Source organism: Paramisgurnus dabryanus, chromosome 12 (genome assembly GCF_030506205.2).
Source record: "Paramisgurnus dabryanus chromosome 12, PD_genome_1.1, whole genome shotgun sequence".
NCBI classification, from domain to species: Eukaryota; Metazoa; Chordata; class Actinopteri; order Cypriniformes; family Cobitidae; genus Paramisgurnus; species Paramisgurnus dabryanus.
In genome coordinates, this window is record NC_133348.1 from 15,710,960 (window position 1) to 15,728,513 (window position 17,554).

The 17,554-nt window shown below is 38.0% G+C and overlaps 3 protein-coding genes across 4 annotated transcripts; 2 read left to right on the plus strand and 1 right to left on the minus strand.

Moving 5' to 3' along the window:
- Window positions 1-1,488: 1,488 nt before the first annotated feature.
- On the minus strand, window positions 1,489-3,596 carry sod2 (superoxide dismutase 2, mitochondrial). The gene is made up of 5 exons (XM_065256818.1): window positions 3,437-3,596; window positions 2,611-2,813; window positions 2,317-2,433; window positions 2,044-2,223; window positions 1,489-1,867 (listed from the first exon to the last, which is right to left on the minus strand). The coding sequence occupies exons 1-5, from the start codon at window positions 3,463-3,465 to the stop codon at window positions 1,722-1,724; spliced, it is 675 nt and encodes a 224-aa protein (XP_065112890.1). The 5' UTR covers window positions 3,466-3,596; the 3' UTR covers window positions 1,489-1,721.
- Window positions 3,597-4,246: 650 nt separating this feature from the next.
- Window positions 4,247-12,766, plus strand: wtap (WT1 associated protein). Of its 2 annotated transcripts, none has more exons than XM_065256819.2 (8): window positions 4,247-4,423; window positions 5,172-5,209; window positions 5,307-5,362; window positions 5,453-5,511; window positions 5,630-5,757; window positions 9,149-9,327; window positions 11,309-11,463; window positions 11,558-12,766. In XM_065256819.2, exons 2-8 carry the CDS (start codon window positions 5,180-5,182, stop codon window positions 12,220-12,222), a joined length of 1,272 nt encoding a protein of 423 aa, XP_065112891.1. In that variant the 5' UTR covers window positions 4,247-4,423; window positions 5,172-5,179; the 3' UTR covers window positions 12,223-12,766. The 2 variants fall into 2 exon arrangements, with proteins under 2 accessions (XP_065112891.1, XP_065112892.1); XM_065256820.2 differs by lacking the exon at window positions 4,247-4,423 and adding an exon at window positions 4,511-4,606.
- Window positions 12,767-13,096: 330 nt separating this feature from the next.
- acat2 (acetyl-CoA acetyltransferase 2) lies at window positions 13,097-17,469 on the plus strand. Its single transcript, XM_065255934.2, has 9 exons — window positions 13,097-13,254; window positions 13,939-14,073; window positions 14,196-14,377; window positions 14,470-14,587; window positions 14,673-14,816; window positions 14,902-15,024; window positions 15,266-15,420; window positions 15,941-16,051; window positions 16,572-17,469. The coding sequence occupies exons 1-9, from the start codon at window positions 13,206-13,208 to the stop codon at window positions 16,740-16,742; spliced, it is 1,188 nt and encodes a 395-aa protein (XP_065112006.2). The 5' UTR covers window positions 13,097-13,205; the 3' UTR covers window positions 16,743-17,469.
- The last annotated feature ends 85 nt before the right edge of the window (window positions 17,470-17,554 follow it).

Genomic DNA, 17,554 nt, shown 5'->3' on the forward strand with positions numbered 1-17,554 from the left:
TTGTTTAGCCAGATAAGGTAATTCACTAAGACAAAGAAATCATTCTCCATTATTTTCACTATTTTATTAATAAAAAAGTATCAAAAACACTTTTCATCATGTAGCAAAGAAAAAAAGAAACATTAAAGGGTCATTTTACCCTGGTGGGAAAATAGTTATGGGAGGTTGGTTTATCAATGCATAACGTATTAAAGTTATCATCAAGCATTTTCAGCGAAGCTCTAGATCTAATTTAAACACGTTGGTATTTGGCGCCCTCTGCTTCTGTTATAAGGAAATACATGCTAGTGTGCGTACATCAGATTATAAAGTATATTAGCCTATAAAACACAATTATACGTTGGCTTTATATGTACACATTACTTTTAAGCCACTTTATAACTTACAATTGGTGAACAGAAATGTTTGAGGAGCTAATTTATACGTATTTACACATAAACTAAAATAAACAGGACTTTTGCGTGACTCCGCGCCTTTTTTTAAACAAGGGCGTTTGGTTTATTTAACAGCTAGGAATCTGACTGGAAGATTAAGTACTGAATTATTGTGAATGCCAAAAAATGCGTTTTCTTGAATATATAGTTAGTTTTATATGCCAAATGTTTATCCATAAGCAAGAAATTCTAATCTTGCTAAGACTATAACAAACAATGTGCAAACTTTTAAGACATTATGATGATTTATTTAAAAATGCTATTTAAATGTATGTGCTTTTATTTCTCCTATTTATTGAGTTTAATGTATAATTTAAGTTTTAATGTACAGAAACCTATGATACATTATTATTTTATTATTACTGTAATTGTCAGTGATACAACAATGATTCCTTTCCCTGATTTTGTACGCACTTATAAGTTCTGCAATAAAGAAGTACATAATGATGTCATAAAATTAATTCATCCATATGGGCAGAATTAAGAAACGTTTTAAAGGCGACATTTCACTTTTTTAAGATGTAAAATAAATCTTTGGTTTCCCCAGAGTACATATTTGAAGTTTTAGCTCAAAATACCATATAGATAATTTATTAAAGCATGTTAAAATTGCCACTTTGTAGGTGTGAGCAAAAATATGCTGTTTTGGGTGTGTCCTTAAAATGCAAATGAATTGATCTCTGCACTAAATGACAGTGCCGTTGTTTGGACAATGCAGGTTAAGGGGCGGTATTATCACCTTTTGACATCACAGGGGGAGACAAATTTCAATGACCTATTTTTTCACGTGATTGTAGAGAATGGTTTACCAAAACAAAGTTACTGGGTTGATCTTTTTTTCACAAGTTATAGGTTGACAGAAGCACTGGGGACACAATTATAGCACTTAAACATGGAAAAAGTCAGATTTTCATGATATGTCCCCTTTAAATTGTTTCATTTTAAATATGTGAATTTTGTCTATATTTTTGAACACACTAGTTTATAGATATCCTTAACTCTAAAATATTTATACAAATTTCTAAATGAGAAATTAAGTAACACAAACAACATACAAGTTCAAGTAATTTTTTTTATTTTTAATGTACTGAAATCATGAACTTACATATTCCCAGTTTTATAACACAAGCTGATAACTATCTGTATGGTAAAGGTGCTTGTCAAGAAACATACCGCTTTTTACAGAGTTATAGTTTAGATTGTTAAATGCATTGTGGTCAGATTGTTTGTGCGTTTCAATCGTATAAATGGACAATGTGTTGTTTTATTTTTCAGGTGTAGTGTAAATTATTTCTTGGCAGCTTGGAAACGCTCACTGACATTCTCCCAGTTCACAACATTCCAGATGGCCTTAACATAGTCCGGTCTAACGTTCTTGTACTGGAGATAGTACGCATGCTCCCAGACATCTATCCCAAGTAGTGGGATGAGACCTTAAATTTAAAAAAAGAACAGATTAAAGAAAAATCCTGTAAGTAATACAAACAGTTTTAGATGACATTATATGGATGGATGGCTCTTAAAGAGTCAGAGGATATGCATATTCTCTATTCTTTAAGTACAATAACATTCCTATTTGATTGTTTGAGACTCATGGAGGAACATTCACCTGTAGTCCCCTGCAAAGGGTCTTGGTTAGGACAAGCAGCGATCCTCAACCTTCCGCTGTCTTTTTCAAAGCCCAGCCAACCCCAGCCTGAGCCCTGAACAGCCACTGTGGCAGCAGACATCTTCTCCTTCATCTTCTGAAACGAGCCAAAGTCACGCTTAATGGCCTCCAGCAGGTCACCTGGAATATGTAAAATAAAGAAATACTTACTTAATACAACAAAACATACATTCATATTTTATGTCTCAAATGCATGCATGTGTACAGTCTTACCCTGTGGTTCTCCTCCACCATTTGGTGACAGATTGGTCCAGAATATGGTATGATTAATATGACCACCACCGTTAAATTTTAAGGCGGGCTGAAGGGACACTTGGGTAATAACATCACCTGAGAGACAGCAAGGTAAAACTTATTCAAAGACTTATGTAATATGCAATGTAGAGGTAGGATAGAAAGTGTAAAAAATAAGGTAATGAATCCATTATAAATATTAAAACTAGGACAAATGTTTATTTAGCTAACATATTTGAGAATAGCAACTGAAAATAGCCAATTATTGCACACCCTTAGCAAGTGCTTCTTGATATTTCTCCTCAGCGACATTGAGGTTGTTGACGTATGTTGCATGATGTTTGTTGTGGTGTAGCTGCATGATCTCAGCACAGATGTGAGGCTCAAGTGCACCATAGTCATATGAAAGATCAGGCAGTGTGTGTTTCTGTCTGGAGGCCACAACACCCAGGATGGGTTTCAAGGTGGCAGCGCACCTAGAAAAGACAGAAAGTTTCTTACATGCAAAATGTGTTTCAAAACTAAGGTGTAAAACACAAACTTTACAATACTTTGCATTAACTTTTACAATAAGTGTCACAAATAGCTTGCACTGCAATAACTCGGCGGGTTAAAACATACATTGCAAGAAATGCTGGATTACTGTAGTGAGTAAACAATGGATTGTTGTTATATGGTATCAGTCAGGTGATCAGAACAGCCGTTGTCAACATTAGAAATTGCCAGAAAAAAAACTGAAAGTGTGCTAGTGTAAGTGTGGTTTAATTGTATTTAATACGTCACGAGTATATGAAAAGTTTATTCGGAGTGCTCTCGAATACGTTTGATAACAAACACAACCCGCTTGTATTGTTAGCTTAACTACACGAATACATTGCATTTAACAAAATCAACAAATATCACTTTCAACAAATATCACTACAGAATCTATGGGTCATATGTAATACAAATGCACTGACAATACAAGCTAGAAGCTTGGTTGCTCTGCCAAATCCAGAAAAAAAACATTCGCCATTCTTTAATAAACAATTCAGTGTGAACATTCAGTTAGCTGTGCATAATGTGTTAGTTTAGTTTGTTAGACTTCAGCTAACTTTACCTGCGAACATATCCGACTCTGCACAGCATGGTCTAGCTTGTCATAAAACGCCACACATGAACTGAACGACAGATCTACGCTTGCTCCATTTCAACCTGCCCTTGAAATATCAGGCGGGTTCGACTTCATGAGGCGTTGCGCAGACCCATGTGACACCAACGTATCGCGAGAGAATTTGGGGGGTTGGGCTGTTGAATCGCTTCCGCGATATTTTGATGTCATAAGCGATCGGTCTGCGCAGCAATGCATAAATTCGAACACGCCTTTCAACTTGAACTTGGACCAGAGCGTACCACTATTTCTAAATAGGGGTAGAGTGCTCTGCATATTTTCTTATTGATTTTGGTCTGAGACTTTTGAGAGGTTTATATATCTCATTAAACATGGCTTTCAATATATATTTTGTTTATATATATTAAGTAACGAGATGTATTAAGTAGAGCACAAAATCCGTGCACCCCTATTGATAATCACATACTTGGTATAATTCAGCCAGTCATTCAGGCCTTGTCAGTTAGTAGCCATTGAAAATTGTTTCGTTTCAGACGAAATATGGTGGTGTTTGTTGATTGTACATTTAGTTATCATATTTAACAGTACAATTTACAAACGTATAAATGATTTGGCAATACCAGTTGAACCACAAATGCCTTACTGTGACGAACGAAACCTTATATATACACACACAATTTTCAAATAACAAATCTAAAACTGACTCAAACATGGCGATGCAATATTGTGCACTGGAACTATTTATGTGGCCAAGTACAAGCACACATGTGGTTCATGTTGGTGATGTGCTCCTCCCCCTCAGCGCTGATGCTGTGCGGCGGAACATCGCACACGCTTGGTATGGCGGACGGACTTCCCTACGTCTAAATAAAAACGCAGCTCTCCAGAGAAATATATTAATCAACATAACCGGACAACAATTCATTTCGTATCTAAAGAAATCCGAGTCATTCTGGTCGAGGTGAAATTAGACTGGTAAGTTTCGGAGGGTCATTTGGAGTAAAGTGCAGCTTCTTGGAGAGGGAGAGTCTCTTCCTTCTCCGCCATTTTGTGACAGCGATAAACTGCTCCAACAACGCGCCGGCACATTTTCATTCCGCCAGTTCTTTCTGTTGTATTTTACTGGATTTATTAAGGAGAAACTGAATTATATTTCATGTAAGCTTAATACCTTTTCATCAGGGATGATCATCAATTGATGGGTATATTCGATTCGCGTGTTTGTTTGCAGCGTAGAGTGTTTAGCAGGTCAACTCAGAGCAGGCGGGCTCGTTTTCTGTAATTATAGTGATTATGATTACGGCGTTTTTTTGCCCAGTAATAAGCTTAGTCAAATTTTTGGGAAGCTGCATATAAGATGCTTTAACGTTAGTTGCATATAAAAAAATGGATGCTTTTGGAGTTTACAGTAAAACCTACGCTTGAGTGAAAAGCTTGTGCATTTTCCTGTTAGTGGAGCAGTTTTATTTTGCCAGTCAAACAACTAGGTTTCGTCCAATCTGTTACAGTTTACGATAATAATCTTAAAAATGCACAAGTACTTCACTGGATTTAATGCAACCTGACCGAGAATTTGACTGATGGCCTATATTTGCAACCAGTGTAGGCGCGTGAAATGCGTACAGTTTTCAGATATTTAACTTGCTGCATGCCGTTTCATGAAATGCTTATGCTAGAGTTTCCTTATGTTTTGGCAATAAAAATGTATTTCTGTGTCTTGCAGAGATCAGAATGACCAATGAAGAACCTCTACCGAAGAAGGTGAGCTCATTTTCTTTTTTTATATCCGATCATCATATCTGACTAATCTCAAGTTAGTCGTCTCATGCATTTGTATTTCTATTTTACGTGTTTACAGGTTCGCCTTAGTGAATCGGACATGAAGACACTGACTCGAGAGGAACTGTGTACTCGGTGTGTAAGGTTTCTGTTTGTCAAAAGCACTGATGGTGTGCCTGTTGAATCTCTACTGACTGAATGTTATATTTTTTGTTTTGGGTTTAGGTGGAAGCAGCACGAAGCTTACGTCCAGATGCTTGAGGCGAAATATGCTGATTTAAATTGTAAGTATGCGTATGGGTTCTTCATAGACATAGATGGTGAAATGAATGTTCAGTGTTTTGGCGAAGAAAACTGGATGTCTGTAAGTAATGCATCTATTTTTTGTCGAAATGTCTGCAGCCAATGATGTGACGGGGTTGAAGGAGTCGGAGGAGAAGTTGAAGCAGCAACAGCAGGAGTCTGCACGCCGAGAGAACATTCTGGTCATGAGGCTTGCTACCAAGGAGCAGGAAATGCAAGAGTGTACAGTAAGTGTGAAAATCCTTTTTTTAAGTACTGCATTTATGGTTGGGTATCATAGGAGGAAGTAGGCAACAAGCGGTTGCTTTAGGGGGTGTATACATTAGGGCTGTGTTGAAAAAATCGATTCACCGATTCTGAATCGATTTTCATGTTAATCTCTAAAGATCGATCCGTAACTCAAAGAATCGATTTAATAATTAATAACTTAAACTTGCCGCGTCATTGAATTTACGCATGCCCGCGAGGTGGAAGGACATTAAAAAAACGAACATAGCCGTCAGGAACGTTAAGCAAGCGGTTGTTTTGAAAACTCTAAAAACGCTCAAAGCTGCGATCTACATGTAAAATAATCCACTCATAACAAATGAACGAGTTATTTGTGTAATTTTTATAATAAGCGCCATGCAGTGAATCCACCGCGGGTCTCCAGTGAAACTCTCTCTCTCTCTCTCTCTCTGTGCTCATGCAGCCGGTCTCTGACGGGCAGAGGTTTCTTGAGGCGCGCGCAACGGGTCGCCAAATAAAGAGTTCTTCTTACACATAATAATGCTAATAGTTGTAAAGGTTTCTGAACTTTAAGCAAGCTAATTACAAAACTCGCGTTTATATCAGTGACACGTGCGCTGTAGTTTGACGCCTAATTTGCTTATAGTACAAACATCTTTGTTCAGAAAGACGAGAAAGAGACGAAAATGTTAACGTGTAATAGAAAGTAAAGAGCGTCAAAACAGACTTCATCACATCATAGCACCCGTCATAATATCTATAAAGAGGTCCGTCTCTCATATACAGGTATTTATCCTGTCTGTAGGTTTGTGCATAAATTTATACCTGTTCATTTTACATACTGCCTATTTTTAATGTAATGTATGCATAAATACAAAATACAATGCATACTATAGCTTCAATAGTCTTTAAAATTAATAACTCAATTAAAAACAAGATTCTGTCTATCAAGACTTAATCTGTTGTTATCATCTGGGCATTTTCACTTTAACATTATTAACTTTAAATTGTCCATATTTTAAAACTGTGGTGAGCCGTTAAAAGCTAGAGTGAGTGGCAAATAACTGCACATTTTTATAATCCAAAAAACTGAAAAACATGTATACCATGAAATATACTGATAAAATGACTCATGGAATAGATTTTTGGTCATGCCATGCACCCCTATCTGGCACCATTTCGGGCTTTTTTCAAAAACACTTATCTAAATCTCGAAGATCGGATCAGATCGGATCGGATCGAATTGAATCGAACAATGATAATCGATCCAAGATCTTGAGAATCGGAATCGAATCGATTCTTGAAATTTGAATCGAAACCCAGCCCTAGTATACATGGCACAGTTGTTAACTAAAAACTGAAAACTTTTTATTCGTTTTAGCTGTTCGATTACACAACAGCAGCGTTTTAGGGCCTTTCACGAGTTCGCATTAACATGTAATCGATAGGGATTGAGAGAAAGCATATTTGGCGCGCTGTCCGAGGAGAGGGCTCTGAGCTCGAATTTTTAGCCAGAACCCAGAGTACCCACCCACTCTTTAACTGGGATGAATGAAACTAGATGAGAGTGAGGTGATGGGGTGGAGGAGGGATGCTGCAAAAATCTGTCACGGGACAGAGGTGAGGGAACTGATTGGTTGGATCACATGACCATGCTTCTATCAAACTTGGTTAAATAAACTTACAAACTTCTAAAACTTTTTTTTTTTTAAGTTTAAAAAAAAACATACTGATACTGTTATCAACTCTGTGTAAACTTAAAAAAAGTTTACATTTGTGAAAATTGTAGAGCTGGGCAAAAAAAAAATCGCCTGCAATTCTTATGCGTGTATCATCTGTAAAGCTGGTTCGTTGATAAGTAGTAAATCGCCATCACCTGCTTTCAGATGGAGCAGCATTTACTACACAGCCGAATTTTACAGAGAAGCCAGGCAAAATCGCATTCATTAACGTGGGAAATAATGTACCTGTCAAACCATCAAATGACATTGACATCTACTGACCTGGCATATATAATACAGCTTTTTATATAATTCAGTCGGTTTTTATGGATTTTTGTAAACGGGGATTGTCTGTATGTGAAACTTTTCGAAAATACAATACATAACCAATTTGCCCAAATTGATATCACAAAATGGAAAATACGGCAAATGGAAACGCGTCAATTTTGCAAGAACTCTCATAGAGACGGTTTCAGCAGTAACAACATAAACAAGCGGCTGTCGTGGTCCGCACGTAACTTCCGGTAAACTCCGCAAAGAATAAATAACAACAAAGTTCTTTAAACGTAGTTTATTTATATAACAAGCAAAAAAAACAACAACACATATATTACCTAAGGAAACCAAAACATTTGTTACTTTCAACGAGATATTTGTTCAAGAGATCAGTTTAGCAACTAGTCAGACCATTAAAAAAACGAAACCGGAAGTACAGTTTGGATCCAGACGTTTATCACGTCAGCGTAGTGCGTCCGATGAAACGTCTATATTGCAAAAATTGTTTTTCCATTAGCATTAGATGGTTTTTCAGGCAATTCTGAAAAGGTGTATTTCGCCAAACTGCAATGGAAACAGTTTATTTGTATTTTTAGGTCACCCAATGCAAGTAAATCACATAATTATTATTTGAAGAAGATGCGGTATGTACTAAACCCTCCCAGAACCACTTCAATACGTGTCTGCTCCCAAGTATAAGAGGCTTTCCTTGCCAATAATGTTTGGATAACACTCCTACAGCTTTTAATTTAAAATGATATACCATTACCTCCTAAGAAACACCTATATGTTGCCGCTCCTAAGTATAAGTGGCTTTCCTTGCCAACAATGTTTGGATATAACACCCCTACATCTCCTTTGGTTAAAAATAATGCCTAATGCGATGGTAAACCTATATCAGTCTGCGTGATGGTTGGAATGAGGAAAAAATACGTTCAGTCCCATATCAACAACTAAAAGTTGCTGTTGTCTTCCAGTCAAATTCATTGCCACATGTTGGTCATGCAAATTGTGCTGCAGTATTATTATCAGATGGGTCTCTAATGGACACAGAAATGAGAATATTGTACTTTGCCTCACTTGTACCACTCAACACGTCTAAAAGGGAACAAAGCACAATTTAATCTTGACTTTAAGCAAATGCCTGTAGGATAGTGAATGAGCACAGCATCGCACCTTTAAATGCAGCTGTGTCTCTTGTTATAAACTCGTGGTAAACCACGTAATTTGAAAACTCAAATCTTTCAACCTTGTGCTTTGTCAGTTTGTTATTTCAGGCTACCAATTTAAGAATTCAGATAGTGTTTTATAATACACTGCTCGCTGAGCTAAGTTTAGTGGTTGTACAGCATATCGACGTGCCTTGTTTCTAAAACTCTGTATTATTCTCCAGACCCAAATCCAGTACCTGAAGCAAGTCCAGCAACCGAGTGCGGCTCAGCTGAGATCCTCCACGGTAGACCCAGCCATCAACTTATTTTTCCTCAAAATGAAGGCTGAACTGGAACAGACTAAAGACAAACTGGAGCAAGCCCAAAATGAACTGAGTGCCTGGAAATTTACACCTGATAGGTAAACTAAAATAACTCCCCCCTCCAAACAAAAAGTCAAGACTTTCCTGATTCACCCCCCACCTTCTCCTCTGCAGGAGTGCAGATAATGGTGGGGGAAGACTGAAATGTTTTGCTCGCAACGAGACTCAGACTTTAAAGCCAAAACTCAAAAGACATTTTTCTTTTGTATTGTCCTGCTATTACACATACCATAATGTAAAGTCAGAACAAAGCACAGCAGTTTTGGTCAGGTGACACTTTTGTTTCAGCTCTCTCTCTCCCCACACCCCTTATGGTACAGAAGCCTGAAGGAATCGGGACTGTTCCTGAAGAGGTGGTCACCGTGGAAAAACGGCCCGACAGCCCATATTAGAAAGTTTCCTGTAACAAAAAGGCGGCCTATGAAAGACTTGAGCGCAGCGTTGGCTCTGGAGCTGATTGAACTGTAGTTTAATGATCACTTATTGAACATTTAAAACATGACATGGCCCTACTAAATGTGTTACAGAGGAATATGCCCCCATTTAAACTCCATAGAAACCTTGAGACTGGTTAAACATAGTTTGTAACACAGGGAGGCGGGAGTATAGACTGATGCAATGAAATGGGGAGGAGTTAATCACAATCATAAGACTTTGGGGGCCGATGTCTTTGTTACGATGTAAGACTTTGGGGGAGAAATCAGACTTTCTGATCTGCAAAGACTTTGGTATATGTTCATCTCACAGGTGCGACTTACGGTAGAGTGTCTAACTTTTACTTTTTTGTGTTCGTAATATCATACTTTGTTTTTGCTCTGGAAATGCACCTTGCATTTACAGCAGTGTGGTCAAAGTGATTTGAAATTGAAATTGGCTTTTATTCTGCTGCAGATGCAAACATCAATGTTCTTTTCAATGTGAATGCCAATGTGTGTCAGAGGAAACTATTTAAGCTGTTTAAATGTCTGTGTATGATGTTTTTGTATTCCTTATCGGTCAACTTTTTAATTGTCCAGTCACCCAGTAAGAATTTAAGAATTTATTTTCTTAAGCACATTTAGTTCCTTTGCAGGTATGTTGCTCAATATTTAGAGAGATATTAATTATAACACATTGTTGCATTTAAAATCAGTTTTAGAGCTTTAATTTCATAAAACATGGAAAACTGCTTGGTCTGGGCCATTTCAGCTTTTGACATTGCTAATGTTTAGAACATTCTGCTCAAGATCAGTCATTGTATTGAAGGTTAGACTAACACAGAATCCAGTGAGAGACAGTTTATTTTAGTAAATAGTCCACATTTGACCTTACGTCAATATTTTAACGTGAATGTTTCTTTATTAATTGCTCAGAATCGGTTCCAAGTCACTTTAGGAGGATCATAATGTTCCTAACTGTAGTGTATTTGGCACCGGTGACTATTACATGCTGAATTAGCAGCAAAGTCCAATTTAAAGTGGTGCTGTAAAAGTGGTGCATTTAGACAATAAATGCACTATAATACAGATTGAACTACAGGTTAAATCACAGGTATATAAGTTGCACACTGTGGAAAAACTTTAAAGTTAAAATATTTTGTCTACTGTGAATTGTATAGGAGCAGATTCATTATTTTAATGCCACAAGTGATGCATTTTGTGTAATGCATGGTTTTAGTTAAGCTGTAACTTAAAAAAAGGTAGGTATTGGAATTTGTTAACTGTGTGTTTTTATTGGATAGATCTGTTAACCTTTTTGCTTTTAGATCTTTGTTTACAACTCAATGGTCTATTGAAATATTGCCACTCTAGATGTTTTCAAAATTTTATTACATTGGTGTCTGATAACTGTTCACCTATCTCTTAGAATTGTTAAAACTGTTGTCATTTCTCAACAAAACTTACAATTGAAGATCACTGTGGCCATTTTTGGACATTTTTCACGATGCAAATGTTACTAGCAAGTTTTTAGTGCAGTGGCCACTTGTGTTGACCCTGTGGCCATGTTCATGATGTGATGTTAGACTTGTTTCCCTTGCAGCCAGACTGGTAAGAAGCTGATGGCGAAATGTCGCATGCTGATCCAGGAGAATCAGGAGTTGGGCAGGCAGCTGTCTCAGGGGCGCATCGCCCAGCTGGAGGCTGAGCTCGCCTTGCAGAAGAAATACAGCGAGGAGCTCAAGAGCAGCCAAGATGGTAAGCTAAAGTCCTATTTTGTCATCTATTTGGTGACGACAAGTGCTTAGAAAATGACCTCATCTCACTCTCTTTTTACCTGTGCATGGTCCAGAACTGAATGACTTCATTATTCAGCTGGATGAGGAGGTGGAAGGGATGCAGAGCACTATCTTGGTACTTCAGCAGCAGCTGAAGGAGTCCAGACAGCAGTTGTCTCAGATGTCCCAGACCCAAGGAACTTCTAGCGGAGCTGGTCCAAGCAAACCTTCCCCTTTGGCCGCCTCTGAACCTTCCCTTCAAAGTGAAGCAGCAAACACCTCCAGTTCAGCTGTGGGGAAAGACTGCGGAAGAGTATCCAACGGACCCTCCAATGGTAACTCATCTCAAAGGGGTGCATCTGGGTCCAGTCTGTACAGGGAAGCAAGCAGTGCAGATGAAGATTACCCACCATCACCTTCTGTTTCAACCCCCACCCATGGTGGTACATCAAAACTTTCCCACCATTCGGAAGATGCATTAAGCCAGAGGGGTGGAGAAGGGTATGTGACTCAGCTAAGCGCAGGCTATGAAAGCGTGGACTCACCTACAGGCAGTGAGACGTCAGTGACCCAGCACTCGAACGATACAGACTCCAATGCTGACTCCCATGAGGCCGCTGCTGTCTCCAAAGGCAGTAGGACTGCAGGTATGCGGCACAGCTCTCAGAACGGCCTGGACTCGAGTGCAGCAACCGTTGCCACCAAATCCTCCAATGCCTCCACGGGGTCTGTTTTGTAACATTCTTACAATTTCAGTGTTTCGTTTTTTACGTAACTCATGACAAACAAGAAATTCACTTGAGGCCAGTTTGTTCTTGTTTGTGAATCCGTCAAATGCATCTTTTTGTTCTACTCGACGTCCCATCATAACCCATTTCAGTGCATTTGAAACGTGCTCAAAGCCGATTACGTTTATTAAATAAGCAACATTAAAATAAGTTTGTATATCTGATTTTTTTATAAGTGATTTTTAAACCATTTTTCCTCTTCAGAGTCTGTTAAAATAACATGAACACCACTGATTCTGTACTGTTCATTTGCTCACTCGCTGGAAGCAGAAATCCTTTAGCTATGTGTGCTGTATCATAATGCTCTGTTAAGTCTTGAAGCTGCAAGTTCGGAGAGTCCTTAGTTTCCTGATGTTGCCTTTTTTGTTACTCTACATGACGGGAAAACATTTTTGTTTCACTTGTGTGTAGTTTGAGATGTATCTTGTTCAATTCAGTTAAATTCAATCCTTTTCATGTACTGACCAAATATCAATAAAGAGTTTTAATATGACACCAACTTTCTTTCGATATTCTGCTTTTGAATGAATGAAAATGAATGGCTCTATCAAAAGCTGTTCTTTCAGTATGTTAATTGTGCATGTACATAGTATTGAAGTCATATTTGGTATGTAAGCCATGTGCAAACCATGTTGTATTTGATGTAGATAAGAAGTGGTACTCTGCAAATAAAGTATTGGGATACGTTGATAAATGTTGCCTGTTTGTTAGTCTTCCAAACCATTAGTCGGCGCTATACTTAAATAAAACTAATACATGTGCGTGTCTTGATCTCTGATGCTTCCGTACTTACTCTTTTTTTGCTTCCGTGCTTACATTATCAAATGAATGAGGCAGAATGACGTAGGAGGCTTCGCGGAGCAACCAGCAGATATATATCCAGCCCACCGGACATAACCAGGAACCTGCAGAGAAAACCAGTTTTACAGCAAGGATGAACACCGATACCATTGTTATTGTTTCTGCCGCAAGGACTCCTATAGGTAATATAATGTTTCGTATCATTATTCTGTTTTCTACACAATTCGAATCACCTTCCGGTTCGGTTTGTCGTATTCTGCAGCATAGTTGACAGATAAGACTAAATTACTTCTTTAATAATACATTTATTATATTAACCAAATACCATGCGCGATAAAGTTGACAAAATCAACCACGTCTTCATTCAATATTGTAGGTTTTTGTTGTCTGAACAGGTGTAGTTTATATTTGTATTTACTAATGCTAGACTGTAGGTAGGAACACGACCCTACAGACTTGTACTGTGATGAGGGGAGATCTGCTCTGATTGGTTGCTTGGCGTTCTCCCCGGTGTTCCCTTCCTCTCATTGGTTTATTTATCGTTGCGCCATGACGTGAGAAATGTTGTGATTGGCCATTCAGTCAAATCTGTTCTATGAATGTATGAATATATATATGTTTTTATTATTATAAAAGTTAAATACAAATAAAATAATGCTTTGAAATAAGATATTATATTTAAAAATAAGATTAAATAAATATAATTATTTTAATTAATAAAATAACATTTATATATTTAAACTGCATATGCAGTGTTCGCTTTGCCATCTGATTGTGTCTGTTTTTCACTTTTGAATACTATTAATTATTTTCATCATGACAGAAGCCGGTACATAGAAAGCAATATTTGCTTCTGTTACTTACAGGGTCTTTCAATGGAGTTCTTAGTAGTGTACCCCTCCATGATCTTGGGACAGTGGTCATTAAGGATGTACTAAAGAGGGCGAATTTAAAGCCAGAAGAGGTCTCAGAGGTCATCATGGGACATGTTCTCACCGCAGGTACATGTTCACCTACAACTCTTTGAAAGAAATAGTCTCAACTTTGCAAGACAATGAAATATGAGGCAGCAAGTCCAGTTGCATTCCATTGTGTTCACTTCTCTTGTTTGTACACTATTGAGGTCATGGACAGAATCCTGCCCGGCAGGCAAGCGTTGGAGCTGGAATTCCATACTCCGTGCCGGCGTGGAGCTGTCAGATGGTGTGTGGATCTGGCCTTAAGTCTGTCTGTCTTGGAGCTCAGTCTATCATGACAGGAGAATCCACTATAGTAGTAGCAGGAGGCATGGAGAACATGAGTCGGGTAAGATGCCTGATGCTTATATATTATGGAATATTTTTGTAATAGGTAATTTAGGTGTTTAGGGATAAGCAGGCAGCAATTTTTCCCAACAGGCTCCTCACATACTGCAGATGAGGTCAGGGGTGAAGATGGGAGATGCTGCTCTGCAGGATTCTATATTAGTTGATGGACTCACAGATGCGTTTCACAATTACCACATGGGCATAACAGGTAATCTCTAAAATCTGCATAGCTTTATTGTCTGCTCTAATAACATGGTATTTATTGTAGTTTTGTTTGTGGTTTTGTGTGTTAGCCGAAAATGTGGCCAAGCAGTGGGGTGTGTCCCGTGAAGCGCAGGACCAGTTTGCTGTGACATCACAGAACAGAACTGAAGCAGCACAGAAGGCCGGAAATTTTGACCAGGAGATCGTGCCAGTCGTTGTTCCCTCTAGGAAAGGTAAGAGGATTTTTGTGTTTATTTTTTCTAGTTTTCAAGTATATAAATACCTTATATGGTGAAGACGGGTGGGTTTTTTTTTCAGGTCCAGTTGAAGTGAAAGTCGACGAGTTTCCTCGGCATGGTAGTAATATTGATGCTATGTCTAAGCTAAAGCCCTGTTTTATAAAGGACGGTTCTGGTACAGTAACACCTGCCAATGCATCAGGTAAATGCATGCATTTTTGATACAAAGTAATAACATATCTTAAACAGTTTTTCACTGATAATCTTCAGCTATGGCACTGTTCATAGCAATTAGGTTTCACCCGCATTTAGAAATGCTAAAAACATGTTTATAGAAGTGTTGTTGTTTTGCAATACTGTCTCCTCTGTGTATCACATCCCTTTATTAAATGTAGGCAAGATACTTGTGTATGTCCCATAATGTTATTGGTTTTGTTCAATAGGGATAAATGATGGAGCCGCAGCTACTGTTCTCATGAGCCAATCAGAGGCTCAGAGGCGGGGCTTAAAACCAATGGCACGGATCACATCCTGGGCTCAGGTTGGCCTTGACCCCTCAGTCATGGGCACAGGACCAATTTCTGCTATAAGGAAAGCTGTGAGTGTCTATACAAGGGGACACAATACTTTTATAAGATGTAAAATAAATCTTTGGTGTCCCCAGAGTACGTATGTAGAGTTTTAGCTCAACATACCATATAGATAATTTATTATAGCATGTTAAAATTGCCGCTTTGTAGGTGTAAGCAAAAATATACAGTTTTTGGGTAAATATTAAAATCCTTAAAGTGCCCTTTAAAATTCAAATGAGTTGATCCCTGCACTAAATTGCAGTGAGTGGTTGGATAGTGCAGATTAAGGGGCGGTATTTTCCCCTTCTGACATCACAAATTTTTTCACATGCTTGCAGAGAATGGTTTACCAAAACTAAGTTACTGGGTTGATCTTTATCACATTTTTAGGTTGATCGAAGCACTGGGGACCCAATTATAGCACTAAAACATGGAAAAAGTCAGATTTTCACGATGTGTCCCCTTTTAGTGTCATTGCAGGATTTCATGCTACTTTGACTTTAACTAGCACTGATTTTCCTGGTTTCTCTCCATACATCTAACCAGATTGAGAAAGCAGGATGGAAGCTGGATGAAGTGGATCTGTTTGAGATAAATGAAGCTTTTGCTGCTCAGTCTATTGCAGTGGTACAGGAGCTCGGTCTAAACCGCGATAAGGTCTGTTTGTTGATTCCTCAACGTTATACATACTTTGCCCCATGCACCTTTATACAGCTTCATATTTACACAAACTGATGTTACCCGATAATATCTGCACCACACTAACTAGAGAGTAATATCACAGCCACTGACTATTTATTTACCTTTGCTTTCTCATGCTAGTTTTAAGTCACTGAATTACTATATACGGGATTGATAAAGTATTTCAGACTAATAGCAATTGAATTTTGATCAATTGGATATTTACATGAACATGACAGTCAAATGCACATAATCAGGTGATTATGTGATGAAACAAGCTTTTTTTAAACAATAAATATTCTCAAATGTACTGGAAGAATTAAAATAATAGTCCTAGGTTCAGGCTTACAACTATTTATCAAACAGCTTTAATTATCCAGCAATTCTTTTATGATTCATAGGTGAAAAGGACATTAGTATATGTATGGGATGTATTGATATCTTTTTTTTTTTTGCATAATTTCATACTTCATATATGCTTTCTCATTTCCTACAGGTTAATGTGTGTGGAGGAGCTATTTCTCTTGGACATCCTCTTGGCATGTCTGGCTGTAGAGTGTTGGTGACCCTGCTACATTCACTTCAGAGGACCGGGGGGAAGAAAGGGGTTGCATCCCTGTGTATAGGTGGTGGAATGGGGATTGCCATGTGTGTAGAGAGAGAGTAAAGACAGAATGGCTCAGATCTTTGACTATACACCAACATGACACTACTGCAATTATTTGTGCAAGTCAGAACTTACATACTGTAGTGTACATTATGGGGGGGGGGGGCTGCAGTAAAAAACCAAATAGCCAAATCTGGTTATGTCTTATTTTGTTTCACAGCTGGGAAAAACTGGACTTTCTAAGTATAAAAAATTGTCTTGTTTCTCATATAAAACAAATCTAATCTGTGTTGTTCATACATGTTCTCTCCAGTTTTAAAGAGTTATGGTTCATGAAAGTCTACCACTTTTGAAGACATTCCTTGTATTAATAGCCTATGGCTGCTGAACTAATCCTACCGGTACAGAAGAGCTTTTATTGAGATTAAACTGTGCAGGTCAATGTATTACATATACTACGTGATGTGAATCAGATTAGATCATAAAGTGTTGTGAATAAATATTAGTGTTGTGTATTAATCCAGTCTTTTGAATGAAAAGAATAAGTGAAAATTGGACCCAGCATTAAGAGTAGACCCTGTCTATACTGTGCAATAGAAAACTGCCTTAGGAAGTGTCAAACGTGCCAAAGTCTTAATCAGCCCCTATCCTGTGCTTCCAATAGGCCGCCTTACTATAAATAGTGTAATTTAATGCTCTTTAATTATTGAGTTTTACTCAGGGGGAAGTTGTTTACATATATAACCCGTACTGTATTCATGCTCAATAAAGATTTTAATGAAGGTCACCGTTTAACTGTGTTGTATATTTGCAGTGTCATATACAGTTGAAAATAAGTCAGTAGAGGGCGACAAATCTTACATTATTTACAA

Bases quoted from the DNA above. Each gene is read 5' to 3' on its own strand.
- acat2 (XM_065255934.2), top strand. From the start codon at position 13,206: ATGAACACCGATACCATTGTTATTGTTTCTGCCGCAAGGACTCCTATA. The intron at 14,817-14,901 runs GTAAGAGGATTT...TTTTTTTTTCAG, and splicing joins CGTTGTTCCCTCTAGGAAAG to GTCCAGTTGAAGTGAAAGTC. The intron at 15,025-15,265 runs GTAAATGCATGC...TTTGTTCAATAG, and splicing joins AACACCTGCCAATGCATCAG to GGATAAATGATGGAGCCGCA.
- sod2 (XM_065256818.1), bottom strand. From the start codon at position 3,465: ATGCTGTGCAGAGTCGGATATGTTCGCAG. The intron at 2,434-2,610 runs GTGTGCAATAAT...GCTGTCTCTCAG, and splicing joins TCAAGAAGCACTTGCTAAGG to GTGATGTTATTACCCAAGTG. The intron at 1,868-2,043 runs GTGAATGTTCCT...TTTAAATTTAAG, and splicing joins CCCTTTGCAGGGGACTACAG to GTCTCATCCCACTACTTGGG.
- wtap (XM_065256819.2), top strand. From the start codon at position 5,180: ATGACCAATGAAGAACCTCTACCGAAGAAG. The intron at 5,210-5,306 runs GTGAGCTCATTT...ACGTGTTTACAG, and splicing joins AAGAACCTCTACCGAAGAAG to GTTCGCCTTAGTGAATCGGA. The intron at 5,512-5,629 runs GTAAGTATGCGT...AAATGTCTGCAG, and splicing joins GAAATATGCTGATTTAAATT to CCAATGATGTGACGGGGTTG.